This window comes from Vanellus vanellus, assembly GCF_965231255.1.
Source record: "Vanellus vanellus genome assembly, chromosome: 16".
NCBI classification, from domain to species: Eukaryota; Metazoa; Chordata; class Aves; order Charadriiformes; family Charadriidae; genus Vanellus; species Vanellus vanellus.
The window spans coordinates 5,470,547-5,497,130 of NC_138921.1; the positions used below are offsets into that span (position 1 = coordinate 5,470,547).

A 26,584-nucleotide genomic window follows, 5' to 3' on the forward strand; every position below is an offset into this window, starting at 1 on the left:
ATGGAATCCGACATAAGGATCAACAATCCTGCGGACATCTCTGTTATTGTCATCTATTTTTTGGTAGTCCTGGCAGTGGGACTATGGGTAGGTTGGGATTTTATTTTATTTATTTATTTTTTTTAACTTAATGAGCAGGTAGTTTATGGGGTCCTGGGAAAATGGCTCAGTAAATGAAAATGTATAATTGTATAAAGATTTTGGTGCCTAATTGAGATAGCTGGTAAGTGCCTGGTGCAGAAAATGTGGGGACTGGGAGAGGAATCTGTTTAGGCGGATGAATGGAACTAGTGAGCAAGGTGGAGTAATGAGGTTCGTGTGGGGAAGAAGCTGAGCGATCTGATCAGTAAAGACCAGGGCAGCTAGAGCCCCTGTCAGAAGGCAGGCAGAGGCGAACAGCTGGGGTTTAGCTCTGCGGAGCACAGGGACTGCAGTGAGAATTGGTGGTGTGAGGGGATGCCATAGGAGGAGTGAGAAGAGGTGAAGTCAACGTGCAGGGAGGGCAGTATGGTGGTGTAACAGTAAAGCTGCAGCTGTGACTGTGTGACAGACCAGGGACTGCAGAGCACTCTCAGCAAAGGAACGAGATGGGTCAAGATTGTAGGTGTCGTTTGAGGACAGCACTGTCGTGGCTTTTTTTGCCAGTAGGACCTTGACCACAGGGTGCAGTGCCGTTGAAACTATGAGGAAGGAACAGTTTCAGGGGTGGCAAGTGATGGCAATGACTTTCAGTTGGTGATCTAAGCAGAGCGGTGCCTCCTGCCCTCACCCTGGCAATGCTGAATGTGCTGAGCACTGCAAGGGAAAACTCGGTGCCTAATCCGAAAACAAAGCCCAGTGCTTTCACAGCTGATGGAGAAAGGCAGATACTGTCCTATTGGTGGAAACTCCATGCTAAAATGTTTGAAGATAATAGGCCACTACGATGAGCTACAAAGCTGTAAACAGTGGAATGTCACTAAATTTCTGTTTCCTTGGGGCGAGCTCTCCTGGTCACCTGAACACCTGACCATTAACAAGTGGAGAGGAGGCATTGTCCCTCAGTAATCCTGTGCTTCCCGGGAGCATCCCAGGGGTCAGATGCAAAACAAATCTCCCTTTCTACCAGTCTGGCAGTGTTTCGAAGAGCACCAAAAATGGACACAACCTTTTCTTTAGCTCTTTGCCGTGGTAGTAGATGCTAAAAGCCTAGCAAAAAACTGAAGCCCCCAGCACACCTGAACACCTTGCTGTCTTGCAGGCAGGAGCGACAAATACTTATTCATTTGTGGTGTGTAGTTAAATGTAAATCTATTGTAATTACTTGCCGCCTTCTGCACCAGAAGAAAAGATCTGGCTAATTTTCCTAAGTTGCCTTTCTTTATTTGCCTGTTCAAAGTCCATCAGAGGAGACAATGGGAATCCAATATTTGGATCAGGGTCATTAACAAAAATTGGATGAAGCTTCCTCCTAAAGCCCAACCCTCGACAAATACAAAATAATTGTGTGAAAAGGAAATTTTAGTTGGCTTATTTTTTTAAACTTCAGAGAGAAATGGTTACAATGCTGATATCATGACAAGAAAACAGATTTTTGTAGATATCTGCTGGGCTGGATAGTATTGAGTAAAAAAGCTGCACACTTTCTGTTAATGAACTTGCAACTTATACTATTTTTTGATGCCTGAAATCAAAGGCATTGCACCCCTGATGAAGTGTTCATATGAGTTTTATTTGAGTGATCAATTTTTTGGTTAAATTTACTTTTATTTTAATGTTTTGCTTTGTAATGAAAGGTAATGCAATGAAGCTTGAATGGTTAACGTAGACCTAGATGCAAGAATCATTGCTCAGTTGTGTTATTTTCTTCATCATAAGCTTGTTCGTTTTAGCCATGCTGTTTATTTCCTTCACTTTGCTCTCCCCATGTATTGTATCCCTCCATTCTAGCTGTTCTTAGTCTGTGTATAGCTTCCCTATTATACTTAAAATATGATTCCATCTTTCTTTCTTTCTTTTTTTTTCCCAGGCTATGTACTCAACCAACCGAGGGACAGTAGGTGGATTCTTCCTGGCTGGACGAAGCATGGTTTGGTGGCCAGTGAGTGTTATATATTGTGTGTTTATATAAAATGTATGTGTGTATACGTGCATCCACTTCTGTATGACTATGTCTAGTCCTTATATATTAAGTATCTCTACAATACTGTCAAGACTGTAATGGCTGTGTTGTGTAGATGCACTTCAAACTCCTTCTCTAGCCGTGGTGATACAGAGCAAACTGCACAATAAAAGCCACCGATAGGCAGGGAAAAGGGTTGGGGAAGTTGGCCGGGTTGAGGTCTGAGCTATCTTGATTATGTGACCAACTTGTTTGACCATAGGTACATTGGTAATGTCAGTGTAGACAAATCCAATGCTTTGCCTTTCAGCCTGCTTTAAAACTTCTTAATATTTTGAATTTATTACTTTCATTTTATTCAAAGAAGCTGGCTCATTTTGCGGTTATCACAGGGAATCAATTTACTGACTTTTTTCCTCATATTGTTCTATTATTTCCACTTTTGGTAACAAGTTCTGGTCTGTACAAGGAGAGAATCCTGGAAATATTATGATAAGTTATTGGTAAAATATAGTGTAAATTTATTTCAACATTATCTGTGGCTTATGTTGTTTGTGTTCTGTGGATTTATATACTCTTCCAAATTGGAAAAAAGGAGTCACAGCCACAAAATATGTTCATAGTCATCCAGCAGGCCTCTGGCAGAAGTGATATTAGAAACAATTATCTGTTTCTTCTAGACCATACAGTCTGTATAGGTTGACTTTTTGGAAAAGCAGAAAACTTAGACAAACCTGCATTTTCTGTATTACTTGCATTGTACATGTTTCCATGTGCTTGAATGGAAATCTTCAAGGTTCCTGATCTCGCATTCAGTCTCGAAAAACATTTTTGCACTTCATTAAGACTTCTGATTCAAGATTTCACCCACACGGATTCAGTTACAGGATCAGGGAGAGTGAGAGTAAATATTTGTTGTCTAAAAATGTAGGAATTTTCTTAAAGTAGGCTGCAGAAATACCTACACATCTTCCAGTCATCTTGCTTCAGTGCTTCTGGGAGCTGCTGCCTGCCTTTGGAAAAGATTGGGACTGCCTCTTTAATGACATAAAAAGATTGAAGGCTAGCGACAGTAAAAGGTTTCCTCATTTGGTACAGTAGATCTAAGAAAATTCATGTTCCACTGGAAAACTGAGGAAAGAGAAAGTTTCCAAGTTATTTTAAGATAAATCCTCTACGTCTAGGGAGAGAGGAAAAAACCCAAACAGATTATTCTGCTTAACCGTCACTTTAATCAGGGGGCTGCTTTTAACCGTGAGCAATTGTCTATGCCTGTCAAGGGTGAATATGCCCTTTTGTGCAGATGTAAATGGAGGTGGGAGAAACAAGGCAGGAAGGACTCACCATAAAAAACTTCTGTCTTGCTGCAGTGGCACTGAGAACTCCTAAAGATTTCCCTAAGACCCAGGGAAAATTATCTAACGCTGAGTTCTCTGCCAACACGAACCCAAAAGATTCAGCAGGCTCCCTTCCTCCAGTGGGAAGACAAAAGGGATGACCCCACAGTGCAGTGGTTGGTGCTAGGATCATCTCTCTCTCCTTCCAAAACTCTGCGAGCTCAGCATGGATGTCAGTTCTAGTCATCAGTGGAGTCCTAGACTACCCCTTCGATCCTTCCCTTTGGAATGCCAGGAGTGTCTTTCTGCACCATAAAAATAAACCCTTCTTGCTATTCTTCCTGGTATCACTCAAAACAAACAAATGGCAAGCACTCAAACCACAAACTAAATACCATGTCAGCAGCACCACCTTGGAAAGTTTGCCTTGGATAAAAAGTGATTCCAAAACACCTTATTCCCACAGTTTGGCAAACTGGGCTGAAATGACTAGGAAACCAACGAAAGTATAGAAAGTTCAGTCAAAGATGAGATCTCAGTTCTGCAACAGCTAATGCTGTGTGTATTTTTTTACTTCTGCGCTTTGACTTTTCTTTTGTGCCATGTCAGGACCACATCATGATTCTGGAAAACCCAGATACATTTCCAAAGACTGTAGATGAGAGACAGGGTGGGGGAAGTTGTTTTGTATGTAATTGGACTCTTATTTATCAGATTTCTTCCTTGCGATTTCAGGATAATGACTCTTGCCATGTAATTGCTTTCTGAAACTGAGAAAAACGAAACAAAACAAAAAAACCCTTCCACAAACTTGTTATAAACTTAACTCCCTTAATCTTTTTTTAATTTTCAGTGGTTGTGCTATGTTCTATGCTCTACAGGGCAGCCATAAGTGGCTTCTCTGACCTCACAGGGAGAGGCTCATTAGCAGTGTATTGGGATCTCTTGCTGACAAGCCTGGGAAAGAGATTCTGTTCACTTAAATGATATAATAGCTGTGGTTTAGTAGACTAGAGGAGGCTCTGGCAATCAAGTCCTGGAGGTTAGTCCACTTTTGATATGGCTTTTGCATGTTTGTCAGTTACTTTGCCTAATTGTGATTCAATTTGTCAACGTATAAAGTAGGAGCAAGACCGTTATCGTGGGCCAGATCTGTCCAACTTTGGCTCTGATTGTTGGCTCCAGCAGAATCCATGAAGGCTGCTTTGTATTTTGCAGAACCAAGCCCACAGCTAGTCTTTTCTGGCTTTTCTGCGGAGGTAATAGGTCACTTCTGTGTTAGTTCACTGGAATCACTGCCCTGGTGCAGTGGATGAGCCGACTCAGTAGTTCCAGCAGTTAATTAGGGATCAAGGTATATAATTACATTGTCACTGATTGCCATAAATTGAAATCCATCGTAGGTTAATCATAATGGTATGAAAAGCTGCGCCCTTTCCACCGTCTTTCTACAGAAACTGAGAGAAGAATCTTCAAGAAGCTGGTTTTGGTCTTTTGGGCTTTGAGGGAGATGTCTTCAGGAAAGACACATATGTCTCTTTTTAAATACTCCAAACCAGCTCTGCTTTTTCCAAAAAGACACAGACAAGCTGAGGGAAAGCGACAGCTTTGTAACAGTGGGCCTTACAAACTGAACTTTAGCTTCTCTTGTTACATGAAGGAGTTAGGTTCAGCCAAGTACTTTCTACGATTGTAGGCAATGAAGTATCTGTTCCTGGAGAACCGTCAGCTTTGGTAGCAGCTGGTCTCACTGGATTAACAGCGTTTCATGCACAATTAAAAAAAAAACCCCAAACCTACTTCAATTTTGAAGCTTTCCTGCTTTTGAATTTTGTTCTTCAGGTTCTGTAGTTTTGCAGAGATGTCTGCACAAAATTATGGGTTACCTGACATACCTCAGTTCCTGAGGCATAAATGCTAATAGGACAAAGAGTATCTGCTGGGCATCTGAAGTCCAGCTACGGTTAGAAAGATTTACTGAAGAGTAAGTAGGAAGCATGCAGAGTCAAGGACATACTACACTTTAAACAGAAATGTAACTCAGCTCGTTTGTTGTCACTTACATGTTGATCTTTGTGAGACAGATAAGAATTAAGGAAAAAAGACTCCAGATTTTTGCTTGAGTTCTGCATGGCTTATTTTCAAGGCCATCAGAACTGACCATTGGCACGACTTCTCTGATGGCTGCATCCAGTTATGTTTTACATATTCTCAGAAATCTCCCCACTTGCTGAATCTGACACTGTTGTGAGGATCCAGGAAAGACAACTCTGGTATGAATAACATTTGTATTTCCTTTTCTTGTAAAGTGGAATAAGAAATTAACTAATTTTGTCAAGTTCCATGGAAATAATAGTGTGAAATTAATAGTTTTCAGAATAAAAAGAATAATAAAGTAGTCTGGTAGAAAATGAAACGTTCGGTGAAACAGATTTCTACAGAATTCATCAGAATTTTCCAGCCTGCCAGGAGGTGTTGTTTCTGTCTCAGAAGACAAAGGTGGAAAGGTACCAGATCAGGCTGCTTGTGACTGTGCTGCTCCAACAGCCGTTGGGCTTCTTGGAAGACAGAGACGCATTTGATAAGCAGTGCATATCCCTCTCTCTTGCTTAGAAAATTAGGAAGTGTATAAATGTGATTTAATTTGTCAGTAATGCATTACACAGAATTTGCAGAGTAATTGGGAAAGCAGAATAAAATCCTACACAAGAAGTGTCTCAGAACCTTGAAAGCGTGGCAGGAATACTGCATTGTAAGCAGTGTACTGATTTTTCCAGAGTAAGGGTGATCCCAAAAAACTCCCATAGGAAAAATTACGTCCTTCTGTCAGGGTAAAGCCATGTGTTGCAGGGAAAGAGTTGTGAGTTAAAGACAAGCGTGGATAGTGTCAAGGAGTAGTTCTCAAACTAGGGAATGAGAAATGTCTCCAAGGAAGAGGGGTTTGAGAAGCAGCTTCTGCAGGTGGCCCATGGGAGGAGCGATACCTCAGGGCAAGGCTGGTGGCCTCATGCTGGTGTGAGGGAGCTTCTGCTGTTCTCTGTAAAGGGGCTGAAGGCCACAGGCAAGGGGTGCTTGGGATTGGGGAACAGAGTTTGATACCCAGCAAACACTTCCAAACAGGAAAGCAGACATTAGGGGCACAGGGTATGTACTAGCAGGTCCTGGCAGGCAGAAAAGCCACAGGCTGTGAAGTCTGTACACTGTCACTGCAGCGGTCACTGATTTGCAGAGTACGTCATATATGGTTTGGAACCGCAAGCGCCGGGATGTCAGTGCATCCGCAAGTTAATGAAAAGAGCAAGGTGAAACGGTTAATGAATAACATGGAAAAAACATAGTGATTATCACCTCTCTGCAGTGTGGTGGTACTTTTCCTGAACAGAGTACTCTTGTTAAAACCTGACCTCTTAAAAGTTTTTAAAAGAGTTAATGTTCCACGTTTGCCTCAGGTTAGTTTAGTTTTTTGTCCTCTCTTTCCCTCTTAACACCTTTTGTTCCTTTCAATCAACTTTCTTCTTTACTTTTCCTCCTAGATCTGTTTTTAAAATCAATTCAGTAACACACTCTCTGAGAACAGTTAATGCTTCTAGAAGATTGTTTCCCTCTGTCATCACCCACTTCGATTCAGCCCAGCGTTCTTTAGGTCATGCATGAGTGTACCGCAGCATCTACCGATGGCAAATCAAGCAATTTCACTGATCGGCCTTTTTAGTACAAAACCACCGCAGCAGTAAGTTCTTCAGCAGGACAGCTTGGGCCCAGAGCCCATCTGCCCTCTTCCCTCATCCCTAAAGAGCTGCTGTGCCAGACTGGAAATTTCTCTTTCCCCTCTGGCACCAGCGGCTGACAGGGCACAAGCACATTTGGTAAACACTCCTCTTGCTTTAACCACGCTGCAGTTCTAAGGGTGGTATGCGTTTTCCCAGCTATAAAACCATGTTATACCTTTCCATGTATACATAACAATAAAAAACGAGGTTTTTTTAGATTGCATCCATTATTAGTACGTGTTGATCATGCAGTTCCGCTGCACTGGGTGTTTCCTAATTCAGAAAAGAAAATTTAGAAAGTGAAGGCAGTATCTGCGTTCACATTGTTTTGTCCTTGCGCTGGCCCCAAATATGTTGGTAATTTTGCATTGCTTTTTTTTGGTTTTGTATTTTTCTTTCAGTACAGTTGTACTCTGGGTAAAGTTGGGAACACGGCATTGTCACTGGATGCTATGACATGTCCCGGGGTTTCAGGCACTGAGCCAAAGCTTACTACAGCTGTCAGTTCTTAAAGTTCTTCATTAGCTGCTTTTGTTACTTGGGTCTGCTTGCAGTACATTTTAAGCTTTTGAAACAGGAGAGCAAACACATTAAATAAAATCGGAGATTAATGTGGTTATCTTTTCTGGTGATTGCATTTCTAGTAACCTAGATTTAAGTTTAATTATTCATCTCCAGGGAAAGCACTGGACAACAGTGCTGATGGTTGGTATAAACGATATTTGTTTCTCCAAAATCATTGCTGGGAAACACTGTTGCTGTCACAAAGAAGTTAGAAGAAAAAGTTTTCTTTATTACCGGTGATCTCTCTGGCTTATGTGCTAATGCTTGTTGCGACACTTATCATTCCTGTAGAAATATCTGTCATCTGACAAACAGGTTACATTTCTGTAGGGCATAACTGACTTCTCCAAGTATGTAAAAAAAAAAAAAATAAAATCCAGAACTGAGCGAACTTAGAGACATACATTTCCTGACACAGCAAAAGAACAGTTTGCCTGCAAAAAGACTAGAAGAAATCAGGGAGGATTCCCTCAGGAGAAATGAGGGAAGAAGAAAAAAGTAAGCTTGGAAAAGAAAGAGTGGAAACCTCTGAATTTTATTTGTATATTGCATATAAAAAATGGGGGAGGAAAATCTATTTTGTGATTAGAGATCAAGATTGCGCATTAAAGAGCATGGTTGCTATTCCTGGCTATGGCACAGCTCTATAGAATAAATCTAATCTTCAGAGGTGGATTTCTATGATGAAATCCCTTTTATCCTCCCGAATCTCAGGCAATCATGCCTGTGCTCTCAGAAAGATTGACTTAATTTTTACTACTACTCAAAGAACTCACTGCAGTGACTGGAAACCTGGAAATTTGTAACTATTCCCTTTATATACATTTCAGGACTCTAAAAATCACCTAGTGAGCTGCAGACAAGAAATATTTCTCCCTTTTGTAAGGTGACTCTGAATACATTCTTACCACCTGTACTTCGGAACTACGTAAAGAGAATGTGCCGGATGCAGGTCCTGCATTTGTATGTCTAAAACACCATTTTTAAGCACCTTGGGATCTTTCAACGTGAGAGGTCTACCTCAAATGAGAGCATTAGAAGCTGGTCAGCAGAGGTCTTTTGCCTATAGTCTACATAATTTTATTTTTAACACTGTTTTTTTTTTTCTCTGTAACTCTTAGAGAACATAAAGTAAAAATAGAGGTGAATAACAAAACGTTCACTTGCCTCTTCACCTTGGAACTACTCCGGCTCACGTCTTCTGCCTACAATAGCCAATCACACCACTTTTTCATGCTCGAGTTCTCACCCTGCATCCTTCAACGTCTGACTTTGTAAATTATCGTAGGCTTTTCTGCTGCCTTTAATGGTTTCATTTTGAGCAAATTAAGCTCATATCTTTTCTCTTAATCTTTTTTATTGTCTGAGCTATTTAATAAAGAATTAGGTCTTTTGGCACAATGTCTGTTTTATGAACGGCTCCTGCCTGTCTGTAATCCAACGTAAACCTTTCATTTTTTTTTTAATCTCTCCCTGCTCATCAATTCCTATGTTCTACCCACTGTTCTGTTTGTATGATCAGTGCAGTATTAGGGGGTCTTAGAGACCCAGCACTTCTTGAATACAATTCCTTGATTTGCTATTGTTTGTATCTTTCAGAAGCACTTTATCAACAGATATTTCTGCCATGTAGCTTTCTGAATTTAACTGAGTAATTGAGTATCTTTTGACTAAAAGTGAACCAAGTACAAAATCTGTACAACTCTCACCGATGATACATTTAGTTGCACAGACTCTGGAATATGAAATAGGGAGTGCCAGTTTGACTAATGGGTGTGCACTTACTGTTTCCTCCTTGAGCAAGACAGATCGCAGTCTTCTTCCCTAATTGTTTGGGTATCACCCAAATGTCAGTTAGTCAAGTTACAGAAATATTTTAAAATCTATATTGGTATCATAAACAGTTTGACCAACTGGAAGAACATTGTCTATGCAACATCCCATTCTTTCTCTCATCGTTGTAGATATGGTGGCTGGAGTCTCTGGTTTGAGGGCGACAATAAGAAGGAGTCTTGAAAGTTGTCCAAGAACTTGGTTGTCAGTCATCACCATCTCATGATAGATAAGCAGGAGTTCAAAATACCAAACGAATGCGATTTTTTTTCAAGTTACCATGAACAGGACCTAAGAGCCAAATATTGTGTTTTCTGTTTCCAGATTGGTGCTTCTCTGTTTGCCAGTAACATTGGCAGTGGACATTTTGTGGGAATAGCAGGAACAGCAGCAGCTGGAGGAATTGCCATCGGAGGATATGAATGGAATGTAAGTGGCATGCATTCAAGTGAACATATTTGTGACATCAGGATTATCTGCAGAGGTTAATCAAAATAACATTGCCTAATAATTTAGGACTGTCAAAGTCTGTGCTTGGCAACGCTTATTTTCTGTACAGACCAGTAAATGCCAAGGTAATCTACTATTTAACTCATCCTCCTTGGTCCTTGTCCAAGCCGCTGGGAGAAGGTGACACTTTTCTGTTGAATGAGGCTTTTTAGAGAGTATTTGGAACAAATAAATTGGTGTATTCTCTTCTCTATCTTTTGATTACTTTTAAAGTATCTATAAAGAGCAGTTTCAGACTGCATGATGTTGGGAAGAATTTATCAGTTTCGTAATCCATAGTATTTTTTACAGCATTTTGCTATCTAGGAATTGTTGAAGGGGTTGTGATTTCTTCACAGGCTATGAGAAATTTTGGACATCCTTCACAACCCACCTGCTTTCCAAAAATCGTTTCTTCTTTCCTTTCTCCTTCTTCTAATTATGTGTGTGGTTTGCTTATGGTTGCAGTATAGGGTAGAGATATCCAAGCTGACATTAAATGAACTACTTGGGGTACCAGGAGTAGTGTCAACTGCAACAGCATGGAGATTCACATGAACTAATTCAGTCCATTTCCTTCTATTCTCTGTAGACTCTGTGGGTGTGGATAGTAATGCTCCTCTTCTGTGTTATTCACCTTCATGAAAGGGATTATACTATGACACAAAGGACTTAATGAGTGTACATAAGTGAATACTTTCCTTGCATTTAATTCAGTGCAGTGAAAGAAGGGTACCACCCTGAGGGATTTGGCTTTTTTCCTTAGCAAGTAGATGGTTGCTGCAAATAGTCAAGTACTGATATGATATAAATATTTAAGAAGAAGGGTAAAAGCTAAAATGAATTCTATGAGATGTGCACAGTTAATCTGTCATCCTTCTCTATTTGATTACACTAGTCCTGTAACAAACCTGATTCCCCTTCTCTTTGTACCAAAACTAAGCAAAACAAAGCAGAACAAGTATTGCTTGAAATTGCACGGTATTCAAACCTCTAGGACCCATACCCTTCTTCAAACATCTCCACCTCTACCAGTTCATCTCCTGGGAGATTCTCTGTGGACTAATATCAATACACAGTGTACAACAATTGTTGTTTAGGAAGAAGCAATGATGCATGTGTATATTTGAGCAGGTACACTACGTAGTTCATTACTTATGACATAGTGGGTCTGGTGTACAGGTTAATAGACATGGTGGAAATGTTGCTCTTGACTGTATAATCTGATTCTCCTCTTGAAAGAAATACTGTTTGGCTGATATTTTGCTTGTGTATCTCTATTATTCCACTGAAATTATTTCTAATTTGTATTAGTGTGACAGCAGAAGCTGGCCCAGTATTTCTTGTCCGTCTTACAGTTTTTATTTAAGGGCAGAACTTAAAAGATACATTAAAAATGCCCTCCAAGCCCTGTAGACAGAATAAATGCAGAGTGCAGCTCTGAGAGCAGGATTTTATTCTGTATTTGTCAATTTAAATACTTACAACTCTATATCAGACAGCATTTGCTAGTGATTTAAGTCAGAAAAAGGTGACACTGCAATACAGTAAGATCTATAGTTCACAAATTACACATGGTAACACAAAATACATTATGAAATGGTAATGTGAAAATACAAAATATTTTACTAAATGCATGTGGTACATCCTGTACAGTATGTGGGATTGTCGTAAAGCACACGGCTGTCTCACAGAGACCCAGTGCAGAAGGCAGTCAGTGTTCAAAATCGTAATCACAAGAAGTGCTACTCTCCCCAGTACCGAAATTTGAAGGCGTCACAACATACCGTTGCAGCGTACCTGACTCTGAGTGAGAAAGTATCGCACATCAGTGGCTCTAGAATCAGGATGCTAGCAAATGGGTCTCAGGTAGCAGACTTCACCTTCCGTAATGTTTCCCAGAAATGGTAGCTTTGTGGGCTGGTTGCATTTTGACCGTCCTTAAACCAGGCTCCCTGGGCCTGCTCTGGAGTTGGCTGGGATGGTCCGGTGTTGCTAGTGGAGTGGTGCTTTGATACTAGAGGGCAATCCTGTGAGCAGCAATTGGCTGTTTTTCTAGAAAATCTCTTATTATCATGTGTGCTTCTCTGGGACATCTAGCATGAAATCCAGGCTATGTAATACCTGACTTTTTTTTTTTTTTTTTTTTTTGCCAAGATTTCATTCCCAAATTTACAACCGTAAATCAAAGGACAGAGCAGTTCCTCCTCCCCCCTACCCTCGCAACATCCAGTTTTATGTGGTTCAATGGTCTCTAGCTGCTATTGGGTCTGATAAATGGTCTTCGGGAGTGCTATCTAGAGAGAGGAGGCTAATTCAGCTGATGTTGTCTTGGTTGCAGGCTCTGATATTTGTGGTTGTTCTAGGATGGCTGTTTGTACCCATCTACGTCAAAGCTGGGGTAAGTCAAAACAGTACATTACGCTTTTCTTTGCTGCTCATGTTTGTGGATCAGGTCTCGAATATTGCAGAGCCATTATGAATGGCATAAAATCTGAGCATGCTAGAGCTGTACTAGATTATGTCTGTATATATTTGAAAAGTGAGGTTTCTCTGTTCTGAGACCTGAGTTGAGAAGTACGTGGTACTCTCTCCTTGTTCTCCTTTGATTCCTGGAGCTGCTCTTCCTTGCGACTGTATTTGCAGCTCCCCTCCCTTTGCTGTCCTCTCTTATGGTATCTGAGTAGCAAAAAAACCTCCTCTAATTTGCTTTGTATGTGTCCCCATTATCTGAAACCTTATCTACCTCTCCCCCCCCCCCCCCCCCCCCAGGTGGTGACAATGCCAGAGTATCTGAAGAAGCGTTTTGGTGGGAAACGGATTCAGGTCTACCTGTCAGTCCTTTCTCTGATCCTGTATATTTTCACAAAGATCTCAGTAAGTAAAACTTTTACATAATTTCTTCCATCCTACATTGATCTAAAGACAAGAAACTTCCATTTACAATATTGCTCACATAGTTGGTAAATTGTTTCGGATTTGGACTCCTACGTTAAGGAGTCAATGTAAAAATATGATTTTGTATTTTCTTTATTTTGTCTAGTGAGATTGTGTATCCAGATCTGTTTTGCAGTCTGAGTTTTTTTGCCCTCCTGGCAATGTCTCTTGATGCTTGTTGTGCTTTCTCTTTCTTTTTCAGGTTTTTAAGGTTAACTTCTACTTATGCTCTCCTCTAGAACAAGTCATAGTGGAGGGAAACTTGTATTACAGTCTATTATCTTAGGGATCTGTGAAACACGTGGAGGAAAAGGTCACAACTTATCAGTTTGTACCCTCTTGTCTGCTTCACTTCTATGAGAAATAGTAGCTGCTGCTTGTCTAACCACGTAGTTTTAGAAACTTTGTAGTATTGGTTTGGGCACTCAATGTCCCACTCCAACCCCCTGGCCCTTCTGCTAAGGGGAATAAACAGTGCTCCTTGGTTCCAGAAGAAAAAGTGTCTTCTCAAGGAGGAGGAATTTTTGTCCCCAAACTTCATATTTATCTGTTTTAGCATACTCTGATGAACATGCCATCAGTAATACAGATGATGGAAAAGAGCAAGAGGGCTATGGAGAAAAAGAGAATAATAGGAATTGGAAAATAAAGAGTGGGGAAATCCAAAGGAGAGAAATGATAACATCTGAGGTGAAAGGAGGGAAGAGGAGAGATTCATTTAATGGGCAAGTGGTTGGCATATAGTTTAAGGTGCTATGAAGTTAATGTTTATTAAGTCAGTGGTTGTGTTGCTGTGAAGTAGTGAAGGGAGCTGGTATTTTCCATATATCTTGAAACTATCAAGCCTCTGAAGAAGTCCACAGTTCAGGCATGCCTCAATCTGTTGTTTTGCAGAAGTTGCCATGGCAGATTACTCTTTGCCCTCTGAATGGGAGCTGAGTGATAATAGTGCAATTTAAGCTAAAAGATTGGCCTTTTGCTCTCATTCTCACATCTTCATGATAACTGATACTTAGAAAGGTTATAAATTAAACAGGCTGGTGCTGTGGAGGTGGCCTCAGAGTTGAATTTCCATACCTTTTAAAAGGATCAGTTAATTTGCTGCTGTTGTGCTTAACTACCATCATCAGAAATCCCAGCTATGACACAGAGTTCTGGCAGCTCCAGCAGCTGAGAAACTCTTCCAGTCAGATGACTCAGAGTCCTATTCTGCAACACGTGTTTGTACCGAGCCTATCAAGGTGTTATGCAGGTTCTGAAGTCACTGTCTTTTATTTCTGGCCTCTATCATGCGAAAGATCTGGTTATGTGATTTCACACCGTTTCAGTTGGAGTGTCTTGTTTCCAGGCAAGACAGGTCCTCCATTTAAGCTTCCAGTGTGGTCATGAGGCTGAAGCACCCCCTCCTGCCCTTGTGGTCCTGTTTTATTAGGGAGCAAAGCGATAGTTGAGAGATCCATACAGCAGCAGATTACCTAGGCCCCACTCTACCAGTGGCCCATCCCAGCTTCCCACCAACCCAATTATTCCAGATGTGTGTGGGGAATTGCTATGGAGCTGGGACTCTGTGCCATGCAGGGGAGAAATCTGGTGCACAAGTTCCTCTAACCATTTCTCTTGTTTCCCCCAACCGCCCTGAACAACTCTAACAGTGTCTGTCCCATGTACAAATGTGGCTCAGGTTTCTGTAGTATACAAATACCTCTTTTCCGTTTTTGTCTTCTGTCACTGTTTGGTAGGGCAGGATTTGCCCAGCTCTGATCTACTTGCCATATCTTATTCAGAACAGGCAGAACAGTCAGAGTCCTTGGAGGTTTCAGGTACAGTCAGAGGAGGTTTTTCTATACCGTGCTATCCAACGCCATGCTCACATTGTCTCCAGGTGAACCAGCTCCAGAAGCAGAAAGGGAAAGGCTGTTCCGTCCTTGACTGTAGCTGACTTGGTGCTGTGTAGAGACACACGTGCTACATGAAGCTAGCGCAGGTCTCTCTTCCCAGAGGCACGTTTGTATCCAAACATACCCACGTGTTGACAATCCATGCCATAGCCATCTTGGAGATTTGCATTTTACTTCCTTGACTGCTGCCTTTGCAAACAGTCCCTTGTGATCTCTGGGGCTTATTGAGATTTGATATAGAAGGACGGGTTTCTGCCCTGCCCTTAACAGGAAGTCACACCTATCAGTTTGGCTGGCAGCAATACTTACTGTCTCTTATCCTTGCAGAAAAGTGGCATCTTGTTTCTGGGGTAGTTATTTCATGTGCTGCTTCCTTGATGTGTTAAAATACTATCTACCATTCTTAATAATATCATTCTTACGGTGCTTTCCAATGAACAGTATAATACGTCAGGTCGTGTAACCCGTGGTATGCTCTTTCTGGCACAGAGCACACCACCATGTGATGATCAGATTCCCTTTGCACACCCCCGTACAAGGTCGTTACCATTTCTCTTTTCCTGCTTATTTTCTGTCTATTTCTTCTTTATTTCTTACCTTGTTTTGTGGCTAATCAACCACTTGCCAGACAAGGCCGTGCTGCAAATTGTTGATCTTTGGGATCAGGACACGTGTGATCTTTGAGCTCAAAGGATTTCTTTTGGGCAGGTGCCTCACATGTACATCCTTCCTAAGCCTGCAGTATTTTGTGAGTAATGCCTATAGCAGCTCTCAGGGGCTTGCTACCCACTAGTGTTGCTGATACTGGTCATTATGCCAAAGAAAATGGCCTAGTAAAAATAAAATCTCGATGGAGAGTAATTGACTAAATTATGACAAGACAAAAGGGAATTAAGAGCTGAATGCTTTTGAAGAAATCAGAAATTGTAAACTGGAATTTCTAAATTTTCTTTACATTCATTGAGCATAATTTCAGTAGTAAATGTACGGGTATAGACTTAACGGGGGAAGAGGAGGTAGAAGGATAAACGCCTCTGAGGAGTGCATGGTGTAGGGGGTAAAGAGTATGTGCCACTCCCTGACTCCCACATCAACATTGCAGCTGGATTCACTCAACTGGCATGTGTTCTGCCAGTTGTTCCTGCATGATCTGTGGATGGCTTTGTAGAGGTAGCTTGTAATGTAAAGGCTTTACTCTATTCAGAGATAAGATAAGGACTGAATAGTGTCCATAAAAAGGTATTAATAGAGAAACAAGGAAATATTGAAAAGAAATAATCTGATTAGGAGGGAGGAGCGGTGAAGTTGGAAGGTAACGGTAACTCAGCAATTCAAAGAAGCTGATATATTGCTCAGGATGCTAAATAATTAACTATACAGGTCTTTCTGGGGGTCAATTTAGGACCATTAATATTTAATGCTATGTAGGCTAAACTAAAGCCAAGAACAATAAAAGAAAGATCACGGACATAAGCTGGTCAGTGGTGTGAAAAGATGATAGGAAAAAAAGTAGTCCCATAGAGAGAAGGGACAAAGGATATGGTCTAACAGTCACCGGGGTTAAGAGCTAAACGTCCTGGTTCGCAGTTCCATACTAACCTATAAGAAATCAAATAATCTCAAGCTGCTCCAGAGGCAGAGTTTTGGGAGCTGGACCTCTGATGTGATTCACACTCTGCTTCACAGATGTTTTCTGCACGTCAGGGTGTTTTTACAGGTAACAGGGGCAGTAGGGTTGGAGGACCTCTTGCTGCAGAGGTCCATACCTCTTCCTCATTCTCCGGAGTGAACTAAGGGTGAGATCATACCCTGCAGTCTCGGTTTCAGTGTCTCTGGAATGAAGAGGGTTTCTTCATCCAGCATCTCCTGGCTAGCCAGACTGCACAACTGCTTATTAGTATATCTGCCCTGCCTTACCTCAGCCTAGCTGTGGACAAAAGCGATGCAAGTGCCTGTTCTGTGGTCAGAGACTCTGGTTGTCCCGCAGCCTGGCCTGTGGAACCTCCCGCTCCTCCGGTAAGTTGCCACCTAGCAGCTGCCCGGCGGTAATTCCGTGTGCAGGCTTTACCCCAGGATACATGTAGCGTTGTTTGTCCTTGTTTCTCAGACCCTACATATGGGCAGTTACTGCAGCATTTTGCAGCTCCTGAGCTTGCTGAGGGCCACGAGGACTTGTGCTGTTAAATGAGGACAGGAGTCTCTGAATAGAGCATGTATACAGAAAGCAGGCACACAGGTGGGATTGGAGATGAGCCTGTGAACTGGATGCTTAGGAGCAAGGATAGGTACAGATGCAAACCTCTAATGAAACCATAATTTACAGTAACGCATTACATGTGCACTGGGGTAGATGATTCTGATTGCAAACCTGGATAAATAACATCGATGCAAATTATCTTTAAATCGGGAACTGATTTAACGTGCTTAAAATCCCAGAGTGTTACTCTGAAACCGGAACAATTCCTTTCTTACGCAAGAGCTGAAGGTCTCTTCTGTTAGCCAACTGATGTCAATTATTCTGACAGCAACTTAAAAATAGAGATAATATAGGATGTTTGCCTTTAATCATCATTTGTCCTGAACCAGCAAGACTAGCTATACCACATGTATGCAAGCAGTAAAGAAAAAATAAGAGACTTGTTAGTTAGAGTAGCACTAAATGAAGGGAACCATGCCATGTCTTGGAGGTGTCAGTGTCCATCCCTGCACATAGCAGCCAGTGTAACCTGAGTTTTAAGTGATTTGTTATTAAGCTGTGTCTCAGTGTGTAAGCACAGAGTAGTGAGGTGGCTCTGTGTCTACCTAAAAGGAGCCATTGAAAAAAAACTTGGAAATTCTTTGAGAAGTGTTGCAACTCTTGTACTGAAAGCAGCACGGCACTGAGAGGAGTCTGGCAGTTGTACTAAAAGGGTCTCTATTTTAATTTTGCACCTATTTTTGGCGTGTGTACTGTAAGGGGGAAGTCGTGTATTTCAGTACCCTCATCATGAATGTGTAATGTGCCATCATCATGATTTTAAACATTGCTTAATCTATCATTTTTTCTTTTATAGGCAGACATATTCTCTGGAGCTGTATTTATACAGCTGGCCATAGGGCTGAATCTTTATTTGGCCATAATTATCCTGCTCGCTATTACTGCTCTTTACACCATCACAGGTGAGTTTGCAGAGCAGTCTGATAAATCAAAGAAGTTAGTGAACCCAGAAAACAGAGAAGAGGGGAGGCAGGTAAGAGGGGAGAAAGGAAAACCTGAAAGAGGAGTTATTTACAGTGGTTTTTGCTTGAAAGAGAGAAGTCGTGAGAAAAGGGGAAGAAAAGATTTCCACTGAGGCATTTGCACAGGGGCTAACCTATTTGTCTTGACTTTTCTTTGCCGTTAGGTGGCCTTGCAGCTGTGATTTACACAGACACCTTACAAACATTTATCATGGTAGTGGGATCCTTTATTCTCATGGGATTTGGTAAGTAAATCAGATGAATTAAACTGCAATGTTCAGCCACAAATCCCACAGGGGCTATGGAAATGGACCCTGTGGTGTGGAACTCTGGGGGTTTTTTATATCCATATTAAGGACGTTTTTCTCCTCGCATTCTCTAGCTCTATTTGAGATTTCAGTATTAAATACTTTATCGCTATTTTTACTTTCTATTTTTCAGCATTTTCTGAAGTAGGAGGGTATGATAATTTCATGCAGAAGTACATGAATGCAATTCCATCCAATACCTCCTATGGGAATGTTACAATTGATTCAGACTGCTACACTCCTCGGGAGGATTCCTTTCACATCTTCCGAGATCCCATCACTGGAGATTTGCCGTGGCCAGGGCTCGTCTTTGGTTTGAGCATCATTGCTTTGTGGTACTGGTGCACGGATCAGGTAATGTGGAAGCCATACACCTTGGAAATGCCCAACACAAAACTCTTCAGTCCAGTGTGAGCTGGGGGTACTCTTCCCCCACTGTAACTCAAAGCTGGGTCACAGAACTGGCAGTCATTTCAAGACTGGTCAGTGACTTTTCAGTTTCTGGTTTCTAAACCCCTCCCACGCGTGAGAAAATGGAACGAGTGTTCTTTCAATTCTTCTTATACATTGTGCCCAACAGATACTGTGTATAATTCCTTTCCTATTTTTTGTGTGTGACTGTGCGTAAAAACACAGAGAGGTTGTAATATCAACATTTACTTAGGAAACCATGCATCAAACGATCCTTGTTAGACTGGGTCTACATACGATTCCCCATTCAGTAGTACTACCTTGTTTCCTATTTGTGCGGCTTTCATATTTGCATACACAGTCTTGGGAGGATGTTCTATATACGTCAGCTCCTTCAGTCTGGAGACTTTTCCCCAATCCTCTTTCCTTCTCCCTAAAACCTACTGTCCAGTTTCCCCAAGAGATCACACTTACATGAGTAGAGCAAAATGTGCTCCTGCAACTGCGATGCATGATTGTGTCCAATCTCTAGCAAGTGATCTATCTGCATTCTGAATTGTGAGGAAGATAATCTTCACAACTTGTAAACAAATGAACAACCCCCCCAATGTAACTGTATCTATTGCTCAGCTCAATATTTTATTCCTTTTTGGCTTTTTAGTCTATCTGCTTTAAGAACATCTTGTGAGAGAGTCTTACCTCTTAAACATACACTAGATAAATGATATTTTCCTTTATTTATTTCAAATATATCCTTTGATTATCATGTATATTTTATTTTTTCTGGTGACAGAAGTAGTGAATAGGCTTTTTCACTGTCACAGAGGTGAAGTACCTTGCATCTGGACCTTGGCACGGTGTGTTCATGGAAATGCTGTTCTTGGCGGATTCATGCATGCTTGCCGTGTCTCATTGACAGGTCATTGTCCAAAGATGTCTCTCTGGAAAGAACATGTCCCACGTGAAGGCTGGTTGTATCATGTGTGGATACCTGAAACTCTTGCCCATGTTTATCATAGTGATGCCTGGAATGATCAGCCGAATTTTGTATACAGGTATGCCTATGTATACAGAAATGCAAATTTCTTCTTGCTGCCTATCTTTCCCTGCCAGTGTCTCTTAATTTCCTATCCTCTGCCCCTTTCAAAATACCTGTTAGATTGTCATCTTGTCATCCAAATTGTCCAGGCACATGTATGCACAAAAACTAACTACACTGTAAGAAGTCACAGGTCTTCCTCTTTTCCCTGATCCCAGGTTTCTGCTAATGCTATTGCCGTTCATTTTAGGGGAGAGAAATTCCACGGTGTCCCTCCCCAGTTGTCTGTTTGTTACAGCCCCGCTCTGGCTGAATGAGTGGAAAATGCTGCCCAGGACTGATACCCTGCTGCAAGTAGAGGAAGAGTCATCAGTCTCAGACAGCAATATTTTGGGCCATGGACAGTCCCGAGTGCTGTGTGGGGAAATGCCAATCTCCCCTCTCTCTAACCAACCGTGTGTTTAACAGCAGGCAGAGGAGAGATGTTCAGGTTGGAGGGGGGGGTCTTTCTGTTCCTGTGCTTGTTCTTCTACTTGCTCTGCTTGTGTTGTTCAGTGCCAATCTGACAAATTAACACTGATTTTTTTTTTTTTTTTTTTTTTTGACCTGCAGCACTTTTCAGTATTCTTTTAGAGAGGAAAGGAAGGATAGAGGCTTAGAATCACCTTCCTCCCTGCCAGCAGACCAAGGATGGTATCAAGCATGTCAATCCAGTGGTTCAGCACAGAGATAAATTTTAGAAGTTCTATGAATTTAGGTGCAATATTTTGTTTGTATGACCTCATCTAACCCTGTCTCCTTATCCTCTACTCAGATGTGGTGGCTTGTGTTGTGCCTGAAATCTGTGAAAAGTACTGTGGCACCTCAGTTGGCTGTACAAATATTGCTTATCCAAAAATGGTAGTGGAGCTTATGCCAAATGGTAAGACGCTGTCTGTATTTGTTTGTTTATTTGTTTTAGGAAAGGTGAGGCTGCCAGACTGTAAAAGCAGGTGTTAGCGGGAGCCCAAGTCCCATATTTAGTTCAAAAATTCTTGTTAGAACTCTGTACTATTAATCAAAGGGGTAGTTTGAACTAGTTGTAGCTGTAGGTGCAGAGTAGCTACGTGCTGGCAATGTCAGTTCTCAGCTGGCAAATACTGGGTGATGAAATGGTAATTGAGACCCCTTTCTGTCAAGGTAAAAAAAACCCCTACTTTGCCAATGATTTATAAAAGACTGTCTCTGCCAGGATTTCTGAGTTGGAGGCATACACCTGCAGTCCTGCTAAATCCACCGAGGTGGGAGGAGAAAATATTCTATGTACACATTGTCCCATAGGACACACGTTCAATGAGAGAATAAGGCACCGCTCTGGAGAGGACAATGTATACATAGAAGGTAAACTTCTGCAGAAAACCACAGAGCTGGTTCATAAGGCTAGAAAGACAGATTATGATATTATACAGACCATGGTACTTCCCTGATACCTTTAGTACTTCCCCATTGTATTATAACTGTTGTACATAGTATTATCAGAATACAACGGTACTTCCCCATACCGTGTTGATTAGATCATACCGTCTGGAAAAGTGGCTTACTCTGATTTTCAAACAGTAAAAGAAACATTTTTTTTTGCCTAACAACTGGTTTACAAATATACCACAAGCAAGTGAGCACTCGCCTGCAAACAAGAGAAATTACCTTTACAGCTGTTGGGGAAAGTCTGCTTAGGATTTTTTTTCTTTTTATTTCAGCATTTAATCAGACAGCATTCACAAAAGAAGAACCTATGTTCTAAAAGCTCAAGAGTTGCCCTGTCAGTGCCGCAAATAGCTTTTCCGAAGCTCAGCAGACGTTACTCTGCTTGCATGGCAAGAGAAAGTCAGGCAGGCACCAGCTGCTCGTAGCTGCCTGACTCAAAAGGGTCGGACAGGCTCTATGGATGGTGTCACGTACTGAGACTCTTCACGCAATGCTCATCCCGGTTCCCGTATCTTTGTATTTCAGGTCTGCGGGGTCTGATGTTGTCCGTCATGTTGGCCTCCCTTATGAGCTCCCTGACTTCCATTTTTAACAGTGCTAGTACCTTGTTCACTATGGACATTTACACCAAAATTCGATCACGACCATCTGAGAAAGAGCTTATGTTAGCTGGAAGGTAAATGCAGCCGAGTCTTCCGCAGCCATACAAACATCACCAGCACTAGAGGCTTTACACACTGCAGCCTCCAAAAAGTGCACCTGGGTGAAACCTGCTTTCGGGTGTGCGGGCAGTGCAGCAGTGGCCTCCTGTGGCCAGACAAGCTGTCCCACCGTACACTTTCCTTTTGGAAAAAACCCCAACCTCGCTTCCAATTCCATTGACAGCAGCGGATGAAGTAGCTGAACTAATTCTCAGCACTTCCTACTGCTATTCAAAGGGAACTATTTTAAAGTATCTTCCTAGGCTTTATGCTACACAATAGTACAGCATCAGTGAACTAGTTCTTCTAGTTGATCTGCTATTGATTTGTCTCTAGACGTAACAAACAAAGGAAAAAAGTGATTTTCTATGTTTTGATTGCATGTTTAGCTGTATGCTGAGGGATATTTGACAGACACAATATCCAGCTTGGATTTCTTTTGTTTGTTCAATGGTAATTGGCCATTATCATTGATTTTGCTGGTTGAAATACAAAATGGACATTAAAATTATTGATTAATTGCTGTTTTTTTCTTTCTGATAGACGCTTCTAAGCAGGTGGCTAATTGAATATCTGGCTATGTTTACAGGGCATTTATGTTGCTTTTAATTGGCATCAGCATTGCCTGGGTTCCTGTGGTGCAGTCTGCTTCAAATGGGCAGCTCTTCGATTATATTCAGTCAGTCACCAGCTACCTGGGACCTCCCATCGCTGCTGTCTTCCTGCTTGCCATCTTCTGCAAGCGTGTCAATGAGCAGGTAAGTGCAAATTAGGAAACAAATATGCCACTTGTTCCTTTAGACCTTAGGAGAATTGCTTTTTTGTTTTAGTGTCTTTTATTAGCAGGTTCTCCCTGTTTATTTTAGTCCTACTATGGCCCTATTCTGTGCTTCCATACCCCAGGGCCTGAGGTTTCAGAGATGAGTTTGAAAAAGTTCTTTGCTAATCTGATAGATAAACAGTCACCTAGGAGTTCCCAGATAGCTCTGAAGCCTACATTATCTATCACTTTGCCAAGAAGTGTGTTAAATGGATAATTTACGGAGACATATTTGAAAGTAATCTTTTAGGATATTGGTCACCATACTGCTTTATGAAACATATCCCCTTGCACCTTCCTCTTGACCACTATATCAATGCTGTTCTAAATAAACATACTATTGTTTTATGCATTGTTTCCCGTTGCTTTTAGGACCTAGTCTGGGAATCACTGATTTTGATTCTTAGAGCAGTGAACTGAGAAATATTGTACTTAAGCCTTTGTAAGTAACGCAGAAGGCATGAGGTCTGTCACATGCTTTGATGGGACCATAGGCCAGTCACGGTGACTGGGGTGTCAGACATTCTGAAAACTCAGTACTCAGGAATTCCATTTCTTTTCTATAACAACAAGTGTTCTATTCTAACAAGTGGTGTTGGAATAACAACACTTGCCTATTGCTCAGGCTTGCTCCAAAGAGGATGAGTTCAGTGAGAAAGCCTAGAGAGTGAGGGTTTTTGAATATGGCTTGAACTTTTTTCCTCGCTATTTTCTCTCGAGACCAGTTGAGTGGTTATTTGTGTGTATACCCAAGAAAAACCTGTTTTACACACAAGGGATGTTCCATTTCCCATCCTAATAGGGCTAAACCTCACAAATGGATTAAAGCTTTGTGCCCTTCATGAAAATCTGTCATTGACTTTAGCTGGAATTTTACCTGAGTAAGAATTCAGTATAATCCCTGGGGGTGTGTGCACACTGCACAATTTAAATTTGGGTAAATGGGGGAGACAAACATCAAAGCTTCGAAGAATTGTAGCCTTGCATAAGATAAACTCCAATACAGTAATTACTTATAAGATCTATCAACATTTCTTGCTCAGAATCATTTTTCTTTCTGCCAGAAATGGAATTAACTATCTTGTCCTACTACAAAACATTTTTGTAACTTTGACCACTGAATAATTAAAACTGTTTTGTTCTTAAACACAGTATTAAACCTAGAATATTTTTTAATTGGGATTTATAAATTTGTGTTACCAACATCAGGGAATGGCTGAGATTGGAAGGCAACTCTGGACTAGTACAACCCCACTGAAAGTAGGGCTAACGAGAGCAGGATGGTCAGGTCCTGCCCAGTTGGCTTTTGAATATCTCCCGGGATGGAGACTCCACAATGTCCCTCGGCAACCTGTTCCAATGTTCAACCACCGTTACAGTAAAACAAAAAAAATTATGTTTAAACCGAATTTCCCATGTTTGAATTTGTGATAAAAGACCTGTGTGTCTTTTATCCTTGGGCTAGAGGGATACATACCTAGCAGCAAACCATCCACAAAACATATTGAGAATTAACTTTTAGCTAATTGCTAACAAGGTCATTAGAAGATAAACCAGACATATTTTAGGAGGTCCATCCATCTGTCCATCCATCAGGGATTTAGTCCTCAAAGATAAAAAGATAGAAGAACAACCCTTGGGATGCGTAGCCTGTGGCTCAAGCCTGTCCTGTATAAGGAGAACATTGTGTGGAGACAGATGAACTTTGAGAAATGAGCTGGATAAGGTGTTCTCTATACTCTTTCTCTGAGACGCTGGTCAGTGCCCCTTTCAGTTGTATTAATACACGGAGCTGTAAATATGGTCACTGAAAGTATCTGCGTTAAAACCCATGTGCCAAAGCCAGCGTAACACACAGCTACCTCCGTGTTTCCTCCAGCAGCTATTCAGAGCTTAGAACTTATTCCCATGCCTGAAATGACTCACGTTGGTAACTTGTGTCACTTTGTCTGCAGGGTGCCTTCTGGGGCCTGATGGTCGGGCTGCTGGCCGGACTCGGTAGGATGATTGCAGAGTTTGCCTACGGAACTGGCAACTGTGTGACCCCTTCCAAGTGCCCATACATCATCTGTGGGATTCACTACCTTTACTTTGCAATGATTCTCTTTGGGGTTTCCGCCATTGTCATCTTGGCAGTCTCCTTCATGACTAAGCCCATTCCCGACGTACATGTGAGTATTATTACGGGCCTGCTCCTCAACAAAGGGAACTTAATGAAACCGCTAGTTTTAAACACTGGTGCTTGGTGTATTACCTCCGGACATTTCAGCTACCCACATCACACAGCACTTGTAAGAAAGCAAAGGAAACCGTCTTCATTTATCTGTCACAAATCTTCAGTGACTCCTAATAATCTTAGACATTGACTTAACAGACATTTGGGGTGTCATGGTTTTAGAGCTTGTTCATGTGCTGGCCAGGCTGGTTTATCTCGGTGTAGTAAGATTGTAGATTTATAAACTCATTTTGTGTCATGGCAGCTTTACCGCTTGTGCTGGTCTTTGCGGGACAGCAAAGAAGAACGTATTGATCTTGATGCAGATGACGAGCAGGACCAAGCTGACGAAAAGGATGAGGAATCAGGTAACTGTTGTAATATCTATAGATACTAACAATATATGTGCGTATCCCTATTTCATTCCTGAAGAAACATTAACACGCTCGATATTCAGAGGCATCCTCCTCCCCTCCAACAACAAAACCTCAAACCCCACATGTTGAAATGGCCAGCGAGCTGCCTTTTACCAGGCTGTAAAGCTCAGTGTAAATCAGCAGTGAAGTGGATTTGAAGGGAGAAACTCTCTAGGTAGCTTCTCTAGGTAGCTCAGTGGCAGTTCTGGGACTAAAAGAATGGAGATACTTTAGGCGAGAGGGGGTGTGCATTGGCAGAACTGCGTGTGACTCCAGCACTTGGAACGAAACAATGAGGATTCACTTGGAAACAGTGGGTAGTAGCCAGGACTGAAGGAGCAATGATCTGGTGCGAGGCAGAATGAACGCGAATTGCCAGACATCCATCTAGGCAAAACCACCTGCTCTCTTTGCTGGGTTTCTGGTTCTGCCGCCAAGTTCCTTTTCATAAGTATCCTCAAATTAATTTATTTGTCTTTTAATTACAAGTGTAAAAACTATTGAAAAAATTGAGTTTAAGCTTTGCAGCATGGTTTGCTTCTCCAATACCAGAACCAAGCCTCCAGGCTGTGAAAGGTGCAAGTGTCTTCTGCAAAAGGCTCTTTTTCAACATGTAGAAAATCACTCTTTTTCCAGGCGAGCTGCGAATATGCTGCCTTGTACTAAAATGTTTCCATGTAACTATGACCATAAATCAGAGCTGCTGTATTAAACATCGGAATGTCCTCAGTTGCAGAGATCTGCTGGTGCATGCAGTGGTCTATGCTTACATTTCATGACCAGTGTGTTATTCATTCCAGTTAACGAGGAAAATAAAGAAGAACCGGGATGCTTTAAGAAAGCGTACAACTGGTTCTGTGGCATAGATCAACAAAAAGGACCCAAACTGAGCAAGGAGGAAGAGGAAGCATTGAAGAAGAAACTGACTGACACAAGCGAAGTGCCACTTTGGAGAAATGTTGTGAATATCAATGGCATCATCCTATTGACTGTGGCTGTCTTTTGCCATGCCTTCTTTGCATAAATCTCTAATTACAGTTCTGAATTGTACTGTATTGTCAA

At 41.5% G+C, this 26,584-nt stretch overlaps 1 protein-coding gene across 3 annotated transcripts; it reads left to right on the forward strand.

Annotated features, from left to right (window-relative positions):
- Positions 1-26,584, forward strand: SLC5A1 (solute carrier family 5 member 1; the record flags this gene model as incomplete). Of its 3 annotated transcripts, XM_082491721.1 has the most annotated exons (15): positions 1-87; positions 2,009-2,080; positions 9,930-10,034; positions 12,436-12,495; positions 12,867-12,971; positions 17,983-18,088; positions 18,313-18,393; positions 18,590-18,810; positions 19,787-19,922; positions 20,721-20,828; positions 21,896-22,046; positions 22,661-22,829; positions 24,847-25,062; positions 25,372-25,474; positions 26,323-26,584. In XM_082491721.1, the coding sequence occupies 15 exons, from the start codon at positions 1-3 to the stop codon at positions 26,544-26,546; spliced, it is 1,944 nt and encodes a 647-aa protein (XP_082347847.1). In that variant the 3' UTR covers positions 26,547-26,584. The 3 variants fall into 3 exon arrangements, with proteins under 3 accessions (XP_082347847.1, XP_082347848.1, XP_082347849.1); XM_082491722.1 differs by lacking the exon at positions 20,721-20,828; XM_082491723.1 differs by lacking the exons at positions 1-87; positions 2,009-2,080; positions 9,930-10,034; positions 12,436-12,495 and having other exon boundaries at positions 25,372-25,480.